At 55.6% G+C, this 20,220-nt stretch overlaps 1 protein-coding gene across 1 annotated transcript in view; it reads left to right on the top strand.

Moving 5' to 3' along the window:
• Window positions 1-2,913: 2,913 nt before the first annotated feature.
• TMEM151A (transmembrane protein 151A) overlaps window positions 2,914-20,220 on the top strand; it is a 39,512-nt gene continuing 22,205 nt past the window's right edge. Inside the window, exons 1-3 of the mRNA XM_084634017.1 lie at window positions 2,914-3,456; window positions 10,070-10,138; window positions 19,041-19,088. Of these exons, the coding sequence (XP_084490143.1) occupies window positions 3,376-3,456; window positions 10,070-10,138; window positions 19,041-19,088 (198 nt within the window). The 5' untranslated portion in view covers window positions 2,914-3,375. The remainder of the gene's footprint in view (window positions 3,457-10,069; window positions 10,139-19,040; window positions 19,089-20,220) is intronic.

Genomic DNA, 20,220 nt, shown 5'->3' with positions numbered 1-20,220 from the left:
CAGAAGATTGGGAGCGATGAGACCAGGCAGCTGAGAATGGCCTGGCCTAGTGCCGTGCAACACAAATGCGGAGGGGTATGTGTGTTGGTGGACATGGCTGGGGCGTGAGTGTGTGTACAGGGTACATGTATATAAATTGTTGGGGCAGAGGGGGTGTATGTGTGAAGATTAGGGTAAGGGTGCTTGTGTATGGTTCATTGAGGTGTTTGTGTGTTTCCAAGCACAGTAGCGCTGCTACCCATTTGTCTGGCTATGCGTCAGTGCACCATGTGTATGGGGTGGTTGTGCAGAGTGTGTGTGCTTCAAAGGGGGTTGTGTGTTTAGAGACAATAGGAGTATTTGCAGTGTGACATTGCAGGTGTTATGTGTAGACAGGTGCTTGAGTGCATTTGAGTATGGAGGGAAGTTGTAGGGTGTGTGTGCATGTCCACATTCTTAGTTTCTATGGCCAGAAGGGACCCTGTCGTCATCTACCCTGACCTCCTATATAACAGACCAAAGGTGCCCTGAATTAATTCCTGGCTGAACTACTGCAGATCTTTTAGGAAAAACATCAGATCTTGATTTAAAAATTACCAGTGATGGAGAATTCACCACGACCCTGATAAATTGTTCCAGTGGTTACTTCCCCTCACTGGTAAACATTTGGGCCTTATTTCTAGTCTGAATTTGTCCAGCTTCAACTTCCAGCCCTTGGCTATTGTTAGACCTTTGTCTATGAGATCAAAGAGCCTCTTATCAAATTTCTGTTCCCCCTGTAGGTACTTACAGACTGGGATCAAGTCAACCCCTTAACCTTTCTTCATTAAGCTTAATAGACTGAGCTCCTTGAATCTCTTGCTATAAATTTTCCAATCCTTTAATCATTCTCTTGGCTTTTCTCTGAACCCATGAACACTCTTATCCAATTTATCAACCTCCTTCTTGAATTGTGGGCACCAGAACTGGACACAGGATTCCAGTAATGTTCACAATAGTGCCACATATGGGGGTAATAGAACCTTCCTTCTCCTACTCCAGATTTCCCTGTTCATCCATCCTAGGATCTCATGAGTCCTTTTGGCCACAGCATTGCACTGGGAGCTCATGTTCTGCTGATTATCTTCCATGACCCCCAAGTCTTCTTCAGAGTCACTGCCCCCAGGATGGAGGCCCCCATCCTGTCAGCATGGCCTACAGTCTGTGTGCCTAGATGTATAACTTTTCATTTGGCCATCTTAAACAGCATATTGTTTGCTGTGCCTGGCTTACCACTGTGTGTGTATGTGTCTGTACAGTGTTTGCAGAGTGTGCGTTCGTGTGTACAGCATCTGTAGAGTGTGTATACAGATCATAGTGAGGGGGTGGGCAGGTGGGGCTGATGTTTCTGTAGTGTAGTTGTGGTGTGAACAGCTACACAACCTACCATACTCAGCTCCCTCCACAAAGCAGCCCCCACACATGTCAATCCCAGTATCCTCCACTCTCTCTCCTTGCAGTTCCCCCAGTCTTCCCACCCCAGTATTGCCATCCCCTCAAGATCCAGCTGGTATCCCCTCTCAATTCCCCATGCCCCACCCCAGGGATTCCCTCCCCCCATTCCTGCCCCTCCTGGGAACCCAAAGCAATTAATGAAATAATGGAGAGAGGATCCTACTGGTGCGTGATGGAGGAGGATGGACCAAACCCTGACAGCATTGACCAGGGAGACGCCCCGCACTGAATCCCCCTGCAGGTGGCACAGGCTCCACCCCACAACCCAGCACAGACACACACACCCCATCTGACACAGACCCTGTAGCAAAGATTCCCCCTCATTACCCACCTGCCCCTGTAGAGAGGCAGGAGGCCAAATGGATGTTTGTGTGTGCAAACATATATGGAGCCAGGCAATTACATGTCCTGCCCCCTGGTTATGGTTTTCTAAAGCCAGTCCCTTTGTGCACACAGCCACACCACTGTCTCTCCCATGCACACTTCCTTTTCTGTCACATTCACACACACACACGCCCTTCCTTCTCACACTCACCCCTCCCAGTCTCCCTCATCTCTCTTTCACCCCTTCTCTGTCTGTCACACACATCCCCCTATCCCTGTCTTTATCACTCACATAAACCCTTTGGATCACATTCTCTCATCCACACAGTCCTCTCCCCAACGTCTCCCAAACACCCACCCACCCCATCTCACCCCACCTTTTGTCTCTGTCTCTGCTCATATCCCATTGTCTGTCTCACACCCCCGCCCTTTCTCTCACATACACCCTCTCACACACTCACTCATACACACACTTCTTTCCCAGCCTCTCTCTAACACAGACTTAACCCCCCACCCATCTCACATACCTTCTTTGTCTCTGTCTCAAACACCCCCCTACCCCCCTCACCCACCCTTTGTCTCACACACCCCCTCCTCTGTCTCTTGCACACTCACACCCTCCTTGTTTCCCTCACCCTCCCCACCCCCCCACAACATTCACCATTGTCTCTCTCACACAGCCCCTTTGTCTCTTATTCTGGCACCCCCCCTTCCATCTCTCCTTGTCTCACACACACTCCCATTCCCCTAGCCCCTCTTTATCTCACACACACCTCGCTCTGTGTTTCACACACCACTGTCATTGTCTCTGCCTCAAACCCTTTGTCACACTCAGAGACCCCTCCCTGTCTCACACAGACTACACCTCCGTCTCACCCATACACACTATCCATTGTCTGTTTTATACCCTTCCTGTCTCACACTCCTACCCCCTCATACTCACACCTATCCCTGTCTTACACCCTCACCAATCTCCCTGTCTCACCCCCTCTGTCTCACACCCCCATCTCACTCATACTCACATCCATCCCTGTCTCACACACTCACCCCCTCCCTGTCACTCACCCCCTCCGAGTCTCATACACTCACCCCCTCCTTGTCTCACCCCCTCCCTGTCTCTTACACACTCACCTCTCCCTGTCTCACACACACTACACCCCCGTGTCTCACCCATGCACACCATCCATTGTCTCTGGCTCACGCCCTCCCTGTCTCACGCTCATAGCCCCTCACACTCACCCCACCCACTCCCACTCCCACTCCCCCCTCCCTGTCTCACACTCACACCCCTCTCTCTGCCACACTCACACGCGGTTGCGCTTGCGCCCCGGCTCCTCCTCCCGGCTGGTTGCGAGCGGGGCCGGGGTTGGCAGTCGCGGCGGAGCCGGTCGAGAACCGGAGCAGGGAGCTGAGCGGAACTGAGGCGGGTCCCCGAGCCATGGGGCCCCGGGCTCCGCAGCGCTCCTAGGCGGGCGGGTCCGCCCGATTCCCCACGGCGGCGCCCCGAGCTCATGGGCGGCCGCACGGGCTGAGACCCCACGCCGGACGGGCTCGGAGGGACCCAGGCGTCCTGGCACCATGGCGTTCACCTTCGCCGCCTTCTGCTACATGCTCACCCTGGTGCTGTGCGCCTCGCTCATCTTCTTCGTCATCTGGCATGTGAGTGCGGGTGGAGGGTGGGGATCGGGATGGGGGTTCGGTGCTGGGGGGGGTCGGGATGGGGGGATCCGGGCTGCGGGATGGGCGTGCTGGGAGGCTGCCCGTGTCCCTGTCAGGCCGCCTCCTCTGCCAGCCAGGCCCCCCGGAGATCGGGCCGGGGGCGGGGGGGATCCACCCCGTTCATGCTGCCCCGTTTCTGGGGTTCGGGCTTGTCTAGCTACTTGCTCCCCCCGCCCCCGCGTCTCTCGGTCCCTGGCTGACAGGCTTTGCCTGAGTCTCCGCTTTCAAGAATAGCAAGAACCGTGAATAATTCTGCAATGAAAGAGAGACCGAGAGTTCCCCTCTGCCCCCCGTCGCCCCCTGCCCCCATCACCCCGACACCGCACCAGCCCCAGTTCCCATCGCCCGGCTCCCCTTCTCACCAGCCCCTTGGCCCTGCGCCCTGGCTGCCCGGTACCAGTTTGGGGGTTGCTCCCCAGACCGGGCTGCTGGGAGGCGTTGGGCCGGACCGGGGCTCCCGTCAGTGTGTGTGTGTGTGTGTGTGTCTCTCTGTGTGTGTGTGTGTGTGTGCGCGATGCTGGTGCTGGTGGTGATATGGAGCCGACGTAGCTAAGAAACCCAGGGTTGGGGGGGGGCCTGCCTGCGCTGCCCCCAGAACCCCTAGCCCCACCCCCGTCGTGGCTCCCCACTGTGTCCCAGCTCCCCCGGGTCTCCCCAACTGCCTCCCATCCCCCTCCCGGTCGGATCTTCCCCAAACACCCTCCCCTCCGCAGCCCGATCCCTCTCTCCCAGTCCCAACCCCCTCCCGTGCAGGATCCCTCCTGCCCCCAGCCAGATCCCCCGTGGATCCCCCAAATTGCCCTCCGCTGGATCGCCCCCCCCCGTTTGTTCCACGGCTGCTGCATATCCCGGGCTCCCCGCGATGTAGCCCCCCTTCTCTCTCAGCCGTAGCTAGGGAACCCGGCGCTGGTTGCCATGGGAACTACATCTGTTTACAAGATGGGCTCTGGGTATCAATAACAGGGTGGTGGGTTTAACTCCTCTGGTTCTGGGCGGGAGGTCTCCCCATCGCTCCCCTTCCTAGCCCTGCACCCCCAGCTCCGCCAGTGCCCCTCAGCCCTGCCTTGCAGCTCCCCCTCCTACCCTTGCCTCGGTGCCCCTCAATCCCCATCCGCAGCCCCCTGCTATCCCAGCCTGGGCTCCCCCACACGGACACGGGTCTGGCTTGGCTTTCCACTGCATACACAGCCTGGGCCTGTCTCTCCTGTATCCCAGATTACTGCCTCCTCATCCCTGCCCCCTCCCCATGGGCATCACAGCACAGCTGTGTCATCCCCCTCCTTGCCCACCCCCCACCCCCAGAGTGCCCAACTGCTTTGGCACTTGCCCCTGTCATGGGAGGGCTCCAACCACAGCTGTCTGGAGCAATGATCTTTGCAATAGTCAGGGATGAAAATATGGTTGTGGGTGTTGGGAGTGCGGGGCACCAGCAGGGCTGTGGGGTGGGGGAAGCCCAGGGCTGGGATAGCAGGGGGCTACAGGAGTGAGGGGCCCCAGCTGTGTTTGGGGCATAGGATGCATTTGAAACAGGGACCACTCCTGACCCCTGGCCAGAGGGGTCTGTCCCTGGCAGCAACGATCCAGGTGGGTCTGGGAGCTGCAGGCTGTCAGCTATTTCCTCCCCTGGTGCTGAGATGCAGCCACCTCTGGGGTGGGGCACAGAGGCTGTTTATACAGGGATCCCTTGCCTGGCACTGAACTGCAGCCACCTCAGGGGGGCAGGGTGTGTGTGTGTGTGTGTGATAACAGGACAGTGTCACACAACAGTTTAGGACAGAAAGTGAAGCAGAATCCTGTCTGTCTGAAGAGTGCCCTAGGAGGACACAGGAGTAGGGCTGGGTGTGAGCTGCATTTCCCATTTCATGGCAAATTCCACAAATTCAACATTTTTTCCTGGAACAGAAGCAAAATATTTGGAAATTTCCCACAAAAGGAAACGACCCCCCCACCTCCCCCAGGCATTTGGGGTTAATGGAAGCGTCTGGTTCCCATTTCAACCTTTTCCAACTTTTAATGGTTTTCTATATAAAAACGATGAATTTCGTTCTGAAAAGTCATTTCAAAACCCACTGCCAAACCTTTTCATTCCAAAAACGTGCAAACAGGCCAGTCGGGTTTGGCCAGAAATGGCATTTTTATCAAGAAACAGTCCGAGGAAAAATTTCAGCTCCAGTCAGAAGCAAAAGGGAATGTACCAAACAGAGTGTGAACAGAGCCCCTGACATGTAAGGATTTTGTCCTGCCCCGCTCCCTGCAGTACAGCGCCCCCTGCGGAGCCCCCCCCGCTCCCTGCACTACAGCGCCCCCTGCGGAGCCCCCCCTCACTCTGCGCCCTGCAGTACAGCGCCCCCTGCGGAGCCCCCCCCCGCTCCCTGCACTACAGCGCCCCCTGCGGAGCCCCCCCTCACTCTGCGCCCTGCAGTACAGCGCCCCCTGCGGAGCCCCCCCCCCGCTCCCTGCACTACAGCGCCCCCTGCGGAGCCCCCCCTCACTCTGCGCCCTGCAGTACAGCGCCCCCTGCGGAGCCCCCCCCCCGCTCCCTGCACTACAGCGCCCCCTGCGGAGCCCCTCATTCTGCGCCCTGCAGCGCCCCCTGTCCTGCCCCGCTCCTCGCGTCGCAGCACCACAGTGGGGTCAGTAATGACTGCGAGGAGGGAGTGCCCCCTCTTGAGCCCCCTGCTCTGCTTCCTGCAGCACAGCGCCCCCTATTGAGGCCCACCCTGCAGCACAGCGGTGGAGGCTTTAGGGCGGGATGTGGCCGGGGTTGAGCCCTGGGAGCAGCTGTCCCAGGCGGCTGTGGGGATGGAGATAGGGGCTGCTCTGTGCCTTGCTGGCCCCTGCATCTAACCCCCCAGGGGTCCTGAGAGTGAAGTTGTGTCACTGCCAGTGCTTAATTTGTGCCAGGGCTGAGCCCGGCACCCTGGGCTTGCTGCATCAGTTACAGATGGAAAGGAATTGTTGAGCCCCAGCACCTCTTTCATTACAAATTAAGCACTGGTCACTGCCCGGCCCCCCCCCCGCCCCGGCCATTAACACCCTTCTGTGCTCTGCCCCAGGGCCACACAATGGCCCATCCAGCCCAGTATCCCTCAGAGGTGTGCTGAGGGGGAGCTCACTGTGGTGCCCTCCTTCCTTTCTCTGCTGGGGGTCAGGGGTTTGCATTGAACTCCAGCACCCCACAGATAAGTGACCTTTCCTCCCTGAACATGCGGCACATCCCATAATACTTTGAGTGCTGAGGGGGGCCCTGCCCCATTCCCTCGCTGCCCCCACTTGAGCCCTTGGGAACCATAGATTCCCCTCCCCACCCAGCAGTGGAGGGTAAACTGAGGCAAGGGGGTCAAACAGCTTGCACAGTGGTATGCAGGGAATCTGCAGGGGAGCCAGGAACAGAACCCAGGTGTCCTGAGCCCCAGCCCTGGGGCCCCCACTCCCCTGTCAGGGCCTGGCCCCTGCAGGGGCTTGGCTGCATGGGAGAGCCCATATGTGTCTGCACATTGCTTTGCTGGGTCTCCTCAACCAAGCTCCTAGCAGAGATGGTGCCCCCCTGTAATTCCCCCCCCCCCCAGCAGTAAGCAGCCCTCTTGCCACCGGGGAGCCCAGAGGCTGAATAGTTTCCCGGACTCGAGGCAGAGTCCTGGGGGATCCTTGTGTGGAGGGAGGGGCAGGAGTGCTGGAACAATTTGTATAGTGGGGGTGCTGAGAGTCATTGAACCAAATTGTAAACCCTCGATAGAATGGAAGCCACTTCAAGTTAGGGGGTGCGGCAGCACCCCCGCACCCCTAGTTCCAGCACCTTTGGGGGGGGAGCTCCCCCAGCCAGGGCTCCTCTCTCAATAGAAGGAGTGAATTGCTCTGGATGTCCCCTGATCCTGCCCTTCCCCAGGCTCAGAACCCAGGTGACTGGGATCAGGGACCCAGGCGATCGGGGGGACTCAGGCGATTGGGAATCAAGGTGCCTGACCCCTCGGAGCAGCAGGGAAAGTTCGTCCCGCGCACTCCCCCCCTGCTGGAAACCATCCTGTTGCCCCGTGACCGGCTCCCAGGCGGCCAATGGTGGGTGGGTCACACTCTGGTTTCTCTCCCTCCAGTTCTGGGCAGGTGCTGGGCGTGGGGGAAATGGAGGGGATGGAGTTTGTAGCCGTGCAAAGCCAGTGTACCTCAATCCTGACCTGCAGCCCCCCCAGCTCTGCCAGTGCCCCTCAATCCTGACCCACAGCCCCCCAGCTCTGCCGGTGCCCCTCAATCCTGACCCCCAGCCCTCCTGTTCTGCTGGTGCCCCTCAATCCCAATCCCCTGCTATTCCAGCCCTGGGTTTACCACCTTCCCACCCCCACCCCCAGCACACACTGACCCCTAATCTCCCACACTGTGCCTGTCACAAAATTATGTCTGTCCCAGCACAAGCTGGAGTGTTGGACCCTGTCTAGGGCCTGGTATGTGCAGTGAATTTGTGGGATCTCAGCTTCATTCTGTGTGGGGCAGGCACCCAGCCACAGAGAGCAGCAGCTAAATGGTCCAGCCAGCCACCTCGTTACCCCATCCCTGGCTCCCTGCTCCCCCAGCTGGCCTTGCAGGCTGTTCCTAGGGCTCCGATTATGGGGGGAGGATGCTGAAGCAGAATCCCTCCCCTGCCAGGCACAGAAGCCACGTGTGAGGGTTGCTAAGCAACCCCGACAGGCGCCTGTAGTCCTCATTGTTGCTTTGACAGGTACCAAGTGCAGCTCAGATCTGACTGTGGCTGGAGAGGAGCCCAGGGCTGGGTTAGCAGTGGGCTCTGGGCTGGGTTGGGGGGCACCATCAGAGTTGTGGGGGTGGAGGAGAGCCCAGGGCTGGGTTAGCAGTGGGCTCTGGGCTGGGTTGGGGGGCACCATCAGAGTTGTGGGGGTGGGGGAGAGCCCAGGGCTGGGTTAGCAGTGGGCTCTGGGCTGGGTTGGGGGGCACCATCAGAGCTGTGGGGGTGGGGGAGAGCCCAGGGCTGGGTTAGCAGGGGGCTCTGGGTTGGGTTGGGGGCACCATCAGAGCTGTGGGGGTCAGGGGATCCCAGGGCTGGGCTAGCAGGGGGCTGAGGGTCAGGATTGTGGGAACCAGCAGAGCAGAATTGTGTGTCTCAGCCCATCACCTTGATGAGTCTCTGCTCTGAGAGCCCAGAAACTGGTGACGGGAGTAGCTGGGGCTGGGGCACATGCCAGGGAGCCAGGAGGCTCTGGGTGCTGGTAAGTGGGCCTGAGTGTGATGGACCTGGACATGCTTAATGTGGGGGGAGGGGGCAAACTCACAAGCAGGGGCTCTGGAAGGGGGAAGGGAATCCCCCAGACACACCTGCTGGAGACCACGGCAACAGGACTGAGCTCAGGCTAGTGACAGAAACATCTCCATTTGGGAAGGCCGGGGGGTATCGGCTCTGATCCAGGCTGGGGGCTCCTCCAGCCCCCCACTGTCTCACACCGGATCTCTCCCAGCCCCCGGAGGATGGGGAGGCAGTGGCTGAGTCACCCCATTTGGCTGGGGCTCCGGGGCTGGCTGTTCCGGAGCCGGCTGTGCTGGCAGGAGCCCAGGAAAAGCCATGTGGAGTCGGGGGAGGAAACTGGACCCCCCAGGGAAGCTGGGTCTCTCCACATCCTGCTGGGAGCTAACTTCCCTGGTAACGCTTGGGGGAGGATGGATCCAGGCTTTCAGGGGGCAGATGAGTTCAGGGGGCTGGAAGCCAGGACTCCAGGTTCCATCCCAGCTCTGTCAGGGGAGTAGGGGCTAGTGGTTAGAACAGGGAGGGGCTGGGAGCCAGACTCCTGCTCTGATCCTTGATATTTTTATTATTGATATGGAAGTGCAAAGCAGCAGAGACTGGTGAATTCCTGTCCGCTTGATCACTTCTGGGGAGTTTATCAAGCAGTGACTGTTAGCAGTAGGGTCCGTCTGTTCCTTCCCACCTCCTGTATCCACAAACCAGCCAGTCCCCTGGCCCTGGGGCTGGATTGGAGCCAGCGCGCCATAGAAGGGAAAGCCCCATGTCCCATTCTCTAGAAGGGCTAGAGAGGAAGGGTGACAGAATGGGGAGCTGAGAACGTGTATGTGTGTGTGAGGGGGTCCGGCTGGGTGCCCCAGTGGGTGGCACTGCAGATGCTCCTCTCTGGCTTTATCAGCCCTCAGTTGGGGTCACCCCGTGCAAATTGGCAGGATGGGGTCTGATTTGCATACGTAAATAAGATTGTGTGGGTTGGGCCAGACACTGCCTAGGTGATCATGTCCTCAGGCAGCCCCACCATGGGCTTGTGTGACCCCCCCTCACCTGCTTCCCCCGGGGCGACCCTCCTGGGAACTCCCTACCCTTCCCTCAATGAATGGGGGAGCCCCCATGGGAAGGTCGGGGGGATGGATCCCTGTATAAACAACCCCTGCACCCCACCCCAGAGGCAGCTGCATCTCAGCACTGGGTAAGAGATCCCTGGATACACTGCCCCCATGTCCCACCCCAGACTCAGCCGTGTTCCAGGGCTGGGCCGGGAGTATCTGTCTCTCTCTGCAGCTGTCTCTGACCCTGCTCCCCCCACAGATCATCGCCTTTGACGAGCTGCACACAGACTTCAAGAGTCCCATTGACCAGGGGAACCCGGCAAGGGCAGTAAGTCAATAGATGTGATGGGAGAGGTGTGTCTGTCTCTGTGTCCGTCTGTGTCTGACCCTCCCCCTCACCCACTGCCATGCCCTCCCCCCATGTCGCCCATGTCATTCCTATATTTCTTAAATGTGGTGTCCACTCAACCGTCCTCTGCCATGAATGAGTGACAGTGCCATGAAGGGTGCAGGGCTCCCAGACTCCTGGGTTCTATCCAAGCTCAGGGAGGGGAGGGGAGTCTAGTGAGTTAGAGCTGGGGGGCTGGCAGGACTCCTGGGTTTGCTCTCGCTGGCTGTGCTGCGCTGAAGTTTGTGTCACTCAAATGTTTTTTCGGAAGGTCCCAAAGTTCCCATCAGCCCCTGGGGCTGGTCCTCTGGGGGGGTGTCAACACTACTCTGGGGCTGGGATTTCAACAGGCTTCCAAGGCTCTGCACCAAACCACCCCCTCCCACCCCCTCACCCCTCTTCCTTTTCTACCCCAGTACCCCACCCCCTCCTTCTCTCCTCATCACACCCCTGGTCCAACCCCACTGCTTGTTGCTTTTTCATCTCTCTTTGTCTAGTTTGATCCAGCTGCATCAGTGCTGGGTCCCCTCCATCCCAGTCCCCAATCCCCCCGCTAGCCCACCCCTGGGCTTGCGCTCAGCTCTGCTGATGCCCCTCAGTCCTGACCTGCAGCAGCCCTGGATCCTGTTCCCTCCATGCTCAGCTGATACTCTTCAGTCCCAACCCCCTGCTATCCCAGCAGCAACCATTCAGATGGGGGTCAAGGTGCGGGTGGGTTCTGGGAGCTGACTGTGCTCAGGCGTGGGGGTCGAGGAGCTGTAATTAAAGGTGCTGCTGACAATCACTAAAACTGCCCCTCCCCCCCAGCAATGTTCCCTCTAATTTTTCACAGGCCGTGTGTGCAAAAAATTTCTTCTGTGCAAATTTTTGTGTGCACGGTGTTTCACCGTGTGCGTGGGGTTTAGGATCTGTGTGAACACGCACAGAGCAGAGGGAACAGTGCCCCTCAGGGTTTGCAGGGGCGGAATAGCACCCTGGGGCCTCGAGAGGGGAAGGGGCTTGCTATGGGTCACAGTGAGTCAGTAGCAGACCTGAGGAAAAAACCCCACTCCCACCCCAGAGCCAGGGATAAAACCAAGGAGTCCTGACTCTCCCTCTCTCTCCTGCTCAAACCCCTTACACCAGCATTTCCCAGGGGGTGGGACCCAAAATTGGTTGGCGGAATGTTTCAAAGGGTCACGTGGCAGCTCCTAGCCCATGGGGCTGGCTGGGCTCTCCCTGCTCCACGCACTGCAACTTCTGCAGTCCCAGCACCCCTCAGGTTTGGCCCAGCCACCCAGACAGGCCAAATCTGAGTGAGTGGCGGCCCTGTAACCCCATGAGCCAGGTCACAACTCCACCCACACACATTTGGTCCAATCAGGTGGGTGGGGCCAAACCTGAGCCACGCCGCAACCGCCAGAGGTTGCGATGCCTGGCACTACCCAAGCCAGCACAGGAGCTGCTGCTGTGGGGTGAGTGCCATGCAGTGCCCAACCTCGTCCTGAGGGCAGAAGCTGACCGAAACCCCCCCCAAGGCCTCCGCCCCCCCAGACTATTTACTGAGTCGCGACAGGCCATAAACTTTTACAAAGGGGTCCTGAGCCCCCAAAAGTTGTGAACCACTGCACTAGACCCTCCCCTCCCTTCCAGGAGTGGGGGATAGAACCCAGGTGTCCTGGTGGGTGGCGAGCCCTGACTGCTGCCTGTGTGTCGGCTGCAGTAACAGAGTTGCTGGGAGAGGAATTCAGGTCACACAGAGCTGTTTATATTTAGGGAAATGGAGTGGGAGCGATGGCCCCAGCTGCAGTCCCTGGCTTGGGGCCCCCGAGGTTGCTGGGATTGACTCTGCCCAGGTTAGGCACAGTGGAGGGGACAGATGGGCCAGGTGAAGGAATAACTCCTCATAGGGCAGAGTGCTCCCTGTCTGTGCAGCCCAGAGCCCTGGAGTCAACCACCTCCCTGCTCGCACACAGCATCTGCCTGACTGATGGGAAACTGAGGCACAGATGGGGGAGGAACTGAATCAGGGTCATGCAATGAGTAGGGATGAGAAAGGGAAATAGAACCCAGAAGTCCTGGCTCCCAGCCCTCCTGCTCCAATCCTAGACCCCACTCTCACCCAAATTCTATTCATTAACATTTCAGTACTGGAGTAACCTCATTTCATATCTGATACCAGAATCCAGGCCCAACCCCAGTGCAGCCAGGGGTGACTCCGGATATACCTTGTGGGAGCTGACACCAGAATCTGGCCCCGACCCCAGTGCAGTCAGGGGTAACTCTGGATACAACCTGTGGGAGCTGACACCAGAATCCGGCTCTGACCCCAAGTGCAGTCAGGGGTGACTCTGAATATGCTCTGTGGGAGCTGACACCAGAATCCGGCCCTGATGTCAGTGCAGTCAGGGGTGACTCTGGATTTATCCCAGGTAACCAACATCAGACTCTGGCCCACACTCCATCGCAGGCAGATGGTGACTTTGGATTTACTCAGGCTCTCAGCTCAGAATCTGTCCCTAGCCCAATTGCACTTGCTGACTCTGGATCAGTGCTTAATTTGTGCCAGGGCTGAGCCCCAGCACCTCTGGGCTTGGCAGTGCCGAGCCCCAGCACCTCTGGGCTTGCTGCATCAGGTATGAATGTAAAAAATCGCTTGAGCCCCAGCACCTCTTTCATTACAAAGTAAGCACTGCTCTGATTGACCGGGGGAAGCTGAGCTCAGAATCCAGCCCTCATCCCGTTGCTGTTGCTGGGTGACCAGATTTACCACAAGGGAACTGAGATCTGGGGGCCACTGGGGGCTGGCGGGGATGAGATGGGGGTGAAGAAGGAGGGGAAAGAAGGAGCTGGGGAAATTGATGGGGGTGGGTTCTGGGGGCTGGCCTTGCTCAGGTGGGGGGGAGGGGTCACAGCAGAGTGAATTGGGGGGTCTGGCTGTGCTCAAGAGGGGTTGAGCAGGTGGGGGGACCTTGCTGTGTGAGTCCTGCTTGTAAGTTTGCCTTTCCTGTTATCGATCCAGCCAGGGTTTGGGGTTCACTGGGTGGCAAAAAGGAAGAGACACTGAGGTTTCAGCCCCCCCAGATGAAGCTCAAGTTGCTTCCTGTTCTCTGCAGGGTTGGTAGCAGTGTGGGGAGCCCAGGGCTGGATAGCAGGGACTGCGGGTTTGAGGGGCTCTGACAGAGCTGTATGGGGAGCCCAGGGCCGGATAGCAGGGGCTACGGGCCAGCACAGGGATACCAGCAGGGTGTCCAGGATTCCAGAGCTGGAATCCTCTCAGGCTGAGTCTCTGTTGGAAAAAGCTGCCATTTGAAGTCTCTGTCGCCCAGTCTCAGGGTTTGATCATGGCATTTGGTGTCTTAGGGCATGTCTATGCTACAACCAAACACCCGGGTTGGCCCCTGTCAGCTGACTCAGGCTCATGGGGCTCCCTCCCTCCTCACGGGGTCCCAGAGGCCAGGCTCCAGCCTCAGCAGTTTCATAGCCCCTCAGCCCGAGCCTCGCCCACCTGAGTAAGATGGCATGGCCTAGCTATGTGTTTTTTATTGCAGTGTAGACATGCCCTTAAATCCCCAGCTCCCAGAGTCCTGGGATCTTCTGAGAATCGTGGCTTTCATATATAAACCCCCCCAGAAACTTTCTCTCCCTTGTGGGGAGAAGCTGGGATCTGCCTCCTGGAGGCACCCCACAGGCACTGAGCCAATAAATACAAGCCCAATGGCACATGATTTCAAAGCTAGTCTCCTGGTTTTGGGGCCCCACTAGCTTCGGGGTTTATGCTGAAGAAACTGGAAATGTAAATGTTCCCTTTCCCCTCACGGGAGCACAAGTGGAGCCACTGCTCTTGAGCTCTGTCTATGTAGGGGCTAGTATTTGTGTTTGTGCAGGGCTTAATGTCTGGGGTTTATGTGGGGTCTTGTCTGTGTTTGTGTAGGGCTTAGTCTCACTGTTTATATAGGATCTTACAAGACCCTTGACTTGCGTATTGTACAAGCCCTAACTAAGGGCACACATTGTGTCAGACAATGATGTGAATGATGGAGCCTGAATCCTCTTTACAACTTGGGGGGGAAGGAAGTGGGGCCCCAGAGGCCCTGGGATTTGGGCTCCACCTTCATTTTGGACTTTCTGCAAACCCTAGCCCTATATAAGGGCAAGGAAGTGTCTTCATGGCTACTTGCACCCCCACCCCTGATCCCAGCTCCAGCAATAACCCGACACACAAAACTAATTCCCAGAGTGGGTATCCATGTACACACCCTCCCCTCCCCAGCCACAAGCCCTCATTCACCTCCCACAGCTGAGAATAGAACCCAGGAGTCCTGGCTCCCCTCCTCCCCCACACCCTGCTCTAACCACAAGGTTCCTAGATTATAAAGCCAGAAGGGACAATTGTGATCATCTAGTCTGTCCTCCTGTATAGCCTGTTCCAGTGTCTAATTAAAGCGCTGGGGCAGGTTACTTGGGGAGGCAGTGGAATTCCCACCAGTGGAAGTTTTTAAGAACAGGTTAGACAAACACCTGGCAGGGGTAAGCCAGGTTTATTTGGTCCAGCCTCCTTCAGGTGGGTGGCCTAGATGACCATGTTAGGTGCATTCCAGCCCTACATTGCTATGATTATATAACACAGGGCATATGACTTCCATGAATTAACTCCTGGTTGCACTAGAATAGAGCAGATCTGTTATCAAAATATCCCATTTTGATTTAAACATTGCCAGCGATGGTGAATCCACCACAGCCCTGGATAAATTGTTCCAACGTTTAATTACCTGCACTGTTAAAAATGTAGGTGTCTTATCCCTAGTCTGAATTTGTCCAGCTTCAACTTCCAGCCCTTGGCTCTTGTTAGACCTTCGGCTGCTCTATTGCAGCTCCATTATCCAATTTCTGTTCCCCACGTAGCTACTTCTAGCCTGTGATCAAGTCACCCCTTAATCTTCTCTTTGTTAAACTAAACAGATCGAGCTCCTGGAGCCTCTGACTCTGAGGCATGTTCTCTAAGTCTTTAGTCATTCTCGTGGCTCTTCGCTGAGCCCTCCAATTTATCAGCATCCCTCTTGCATTGTGGTACGAGAGCTGGATGCAGGATTCCAGTAGTGGCCACACCAGTGCCACACCCGGAGGTAACAGAACCTCCCTTCTCCTAGTTGGGATTCCCGTTTACACACCCCAGGCTCGCATTAGCCCTTTTAGCCACGGCATCGCACTTGGGAGCCTGTGTTCAGCTGATTAGCCGCCATGAGCCCCAAGCCCTTGTCAGAGTTCCCTGTCCTGAAAGTATGGCCAGTGTTCTTTGTTCCTAGAGGTGTATGTTTACATTTGCCCATATTACAACACACATTGTTTGCGTGTGCCCAGCTTACCCAGGAAGCCAGATCGCTCTGTATCCGTGACCTAACTTCATTATTTATTACTCTCCCAATCTTTGTGTCATCTGCAAACATTTCATGATGATTCGATGTTTTCTTCCAGGTCACTGATAAAAAGGTTAACTCGTGTAGGGCCAAGAGCTGATCCTTCGGGACCCCACTAGAAACACTCCCATTCAGTGATGATTCCCTGTGTACAGTTACATTTTGCGACCTAGCACTTAACCAGCTTAACCCCATTTAATGTGTGTCATGTTGGGTTTGTATTGTTCAAGGTTTTGAATCACAATGTCATGCAGCATCACATCAAATGCCTTACAGACGTCTCAATATATTACATCAGCTTTATTACCTTTATCAACCAAACTTGGAATTTCATCAAAGAATATACCAAATTAGTTTGACAGGAACTATTTTCCATAAACCCACGTTGACTGGCATTAATTATATCACACTCCTATAATTCTTTATTAATTGAGTCCCATCATATCTGCAGCCCCATGTCTTGCCTGGGATTGATGTCAGGCTGACAAGCCTATAATTACACAGGTCCATCCTTTGGCCCAGTTTAAATACTGGTGCAACATTAGTGTTCTCCCAGTCCTCTAGAACAGGGGTTCTCAAACTTTTTCTTTCTAAGCTCCCCTCCCCGTCCCCCCCAACATGATATAAAAACTTCACAGCCCACCTGTGCCACAACAACTGGTTTTCTGCATATAAGAGCCAGGGCCTATGTTAGGGGTAGCAAGCAGGGCAATTGCCTGGGGCCCCATGCCACAGGGCCCCTGCAGAGCTAAGTTGCTCAGGCTTTGGCTTCAGCCCCAGGTGGCAGGGATCACGGCCCTGGGCTTCAGCCCCAGCCAGTGGGACTTTGGCTTTCTACCCTGCGAGTCTAATGCGAATCTAGGCCCCAGCGAGTCTAATGCTGGCCCTGCTTGGAGGAGCCCCAGAAACCTGCTCGCAGCCCTCCCAGGGGGCCCCAGACCCCTGGTTGAGAACCACTGTTCTAGAACTTCCCCAGTGCTCCAAAACGTATTGAAAAATCAACCCTAATTGTCCAGAGAGCTCCTTGGTCAGCTCTTTTAATACATTTGGATGCAAGTTATAGGGCCTTGCTGATTAAGAAATGTCCTAAGCGGCAAAAAAAACAAAACTTGCCGCCAAACGGGGAGGCGGAGTGATGGTGCAGCCGAAGAAGAGTCGCGTCCCCGCTGCCGAATTGCCGCCAAGCGCGAAATGTGCTGTGACGGAGCGGCCGCCAAATTCCCGCCGCTGCCGAGGGTGGATTGCTGCCCCAGAGCCCGACCTCCTGCCGCCTGCTTGGTTCTCTGGTGCCTGGAGCCAGCCCTGACCTTAACTTTAGTAGACGCTGTTTAACATCCTCCGGAATTACTATTGGAATAGAAAGTGTTTCATCGCCATCATCATCATCATATGATATGAACACTCTATCTGGCTTTCTCTCAAATACAGAACACAAATAGTTATTGCATACTTCTGCCATTTCTACATTATTATTGACAATTTTGCCATTTCCATTTAGGAATGGACCAATGTTGTTTTGTTCTTAACATTCTTGAAAAAAATTCCTTCTCATTGTCCTTAACTCTGCTGGCCAAACATCACTCCTTGTATCCTTTTGCTTTCCTTATTAATTTTCTACAATTCCTAGCTTCTGATTTATATTCATAGAATCATAGAATCATAGAATAGCAGGGTTGGAAGGGACCTCAGGAGGTCATCTAGTCCAACCCCCTGCTCAAAAGCAGGACCCATACGCAATTAAATCATCCCAGCCAGGGCTTTGTCAAGCTGGACCTTAAAAACTTCTCAGGAAGGAGATTCCACCACCTCCCTAGGCAACGCATTCCAGCGTTTCACCACCCTCCTAGTGAAAAAGTTTTTCCTAATATCCAACCTAAACCTCCCCCACTGCAACTTGAGACCATTACTCCTTGTCCTGTCCTCTTCCACCACTGAGAATAGTCTAGAACCAGCCTCTCTGGAACTACCTCTGAGGTAGTTGAAAGCAGCTATCAAATCCCCCCTCATTCTTCTCTTCTGCAGACTAAACAATCCCAGCTCCCTCAGCCTCTCCTCATAACTCATGTGTTCCAGACCCCTAATCATTTTTGTTGCCCTTCGCTGGACTCTCCCCAATTTATCCACATCCTTCTTGTAGTGTGGGGCCCAAAACTGGACACAGTACTCCAGATGAGGCCTCACCAATGTCGAATAGAGGGGGACGATCACGTCCCTCGATCTGCTCGGTATGCCCCTACTTATACATCCCAAAATGCCATTGGCCTTCTTGGCAACAAGGGCACACTGCTGGCTCACATCCAGCTTCTCGTCCACTGTCACCCCTAGGTCCTTTTCCGCAGAACTGCTGCCTAGCCATTCAGTCCCTAGTCTGTAGCTGTGCATTGGGTTCTTCCGTCCTAAGTGCAGAACCCTGCACTTATCCTTATTGAACCTCATCAGATTTCTTTTGGCCCAATCCTCCAATTCATGCTTCATGGCTATTGACTTCCCTTCTCTCCCTTTTGTATCTATCTGTCTTGTTCATTTATTGTAATGAACTGCCCTCACTTCATCTCTAAGTGAGGTGGGTTCTTTCTTGATTGTGGCTTTTTAGGCTTCTATTAAAATGTTCTTAAACAATTCCTAATTATCATTCACATTTTTCTCATTAAATTCTGCCTCCCAGCTGACTTGGTTCCTTTTAGCTTTCAGCCTTGTGAAACGAGACCTTTTAAACATAAGTTAATATATTGCTAGTTTGGGGTTTATTCTGTTTATACGTAACAAATGTGATCAAGTCATGATCGCTTGCATCTAAGCAACAACAAATTTTTAGTTCTGTGCTCAATTCCTCTTTATCTGTCCAGATGAGGTCTAATATAGAATTCCCTCATGTTGGATGCAACACTCTGAGCTAGGAAATTGTCATTTATAACTGCAATCTATAATATATAGAAATTCCAAGGATGCTTTCGCACTGACAGCAGGAGGCCTCCAGCAGATGTCACTCAGATTGAAGCCCCCATGATCACACTGTTCATGCCCCCTCTACTCATTAAAAACAGGTGTGGAAGGAGCCAGGCATCCTGTTCTCTAGTGGATTTGGTGGCATGTAGAAGACACCATCTAGTAACCAATCTATTGCTTTATCTGTTAGGACATTGATCTATAAGCATTGTAGCTCATTTGCTTCCTAGCTGTCGGTGACTCTGACACGCATAATGCTATATTTGACACACCCCTTGCCTTTTTGCCCACTTGATCCTTCCTAAATAGGCTATAACCATTGATTTCTAACATTCCAACCCCACTCCCGTCCCAGAGCCAGGTATAGAACCCAGGAGTCCTGACTACCAGCCCCTCCCACCAGGCTTGAACACCCCTCTCTGTTCCTGCCTCACCCCCTTCTTTCAGCCCTCCCCTGTGCCAACTCTCAGTCTAATTCCCTGTTTCTTTTCCCCCTGCAGCGAGAGCGATTGAAAAACATTGAGCGGATTTGCTGCCTCCTGAGAAAGGTGCGTCCGTGTGTCCCTGTCCCTGCCTCACCTGTCTGTGTGTCCCCCCACATCCATGTGGCCCCATCCCTGCCCCTTACGTCTTAGCTCTCCCAGTCCCCAAAACAGTGCATGACCAGTTCTTGAACCCCCAACCTGGGAGCAACTGACAGCGCCTGAACCCTCCAGCCCCCTGAACTCCTGCACCTCTCCAAACATCTGCACCTCCTCCCTATAGCCTCCTCACCTCTCCCCACTGCATCCTGAACTCCCAAGCTCCATCACTCCTTCCCTTCGTAGGCGCCCTGAACTTCCACCCCACAGCCCCCCACACCTCTTCCCACAGCCTCCTGAACCCCCAACCCCTCTCCCATCTCCTGCCCCTCCTAGGCTCCCTGCACCTCCTCGCACCCTCTCCCCTCCTAGGCTCCCTGGACTTCAGCCCCACAGCCTCCCACTTCTCCCACAGCCTCCTGAACGCCCAACCCCCTTGGCTCCCTGCACCTCCTCCCCACAGCCCCCCACAGCTCTCCCCACAGCCTTGTCTGCTCACACCCCCTCCCCTCCTAGGCTCCCTGCACTGCCTCCCCAAAGCCCCCAACATCTCTCCTCATAGCTTCCTGATCCCCCAAGACCCCTCCCACCTCTTCCCCTCCTAGGCGTCATGCACTTCCTTCCCTCAGCCACCCCCCCCCCCACCTCTCCCCACAGCTTTCTGAGCTCCCAACCCCCCTCGCACCTCCTCCTAGGCTCCCAGCATCTTCTCCCCACAGCCCCTGACACTTCTTCCCACACCCTCCTGAACCCTCACCCATCCCCCAGCCAGTCCCCACCTGCCTTAGGGCCAGATCAGAGCTGCCCCCTCCCCCAAGAAAGGCCCCATATCCTATTCCCTGCTACCCTGAGCCAGCCAGTTCCCCTGCCCTGGGGCCAGATTGGAGCTGGTGCCCCTGGGGAGGTGCTGTGTTGCTTGTGTCAGTTTCCCTGTTGTGTGTTGCTCTGCATTCCTGTCTGAGAATACTGCCCCCCCCCGTATTATTTATGCCTGGCTGCTGGCAGGACAGGACACGGCCACGGCCAAGCCGCGGAATACTAATGGGGTGCCTGTGGGGAGCAAAGTGTGCTGAGGCGGCATCTACCCACCACTGGCACT

Source organism: Lepidochelys olivacea, assembly GCF_965140295.1.
Source record: "Lepidochelys olivacea isolate rLepOli2 genome assembly, chromosome: 7".
Lineage (NCBI taxonomy): Eukaryota > Metazoa > Chordata > Testudines > Cheloniidae > Lepidochelys > Lepidochelys olivacea.
The sequence above is the reverse complement of the archived record's forward strand: the minus strand, read 5'-3'. Positions and strand labels throughout refer to the sequence as shown.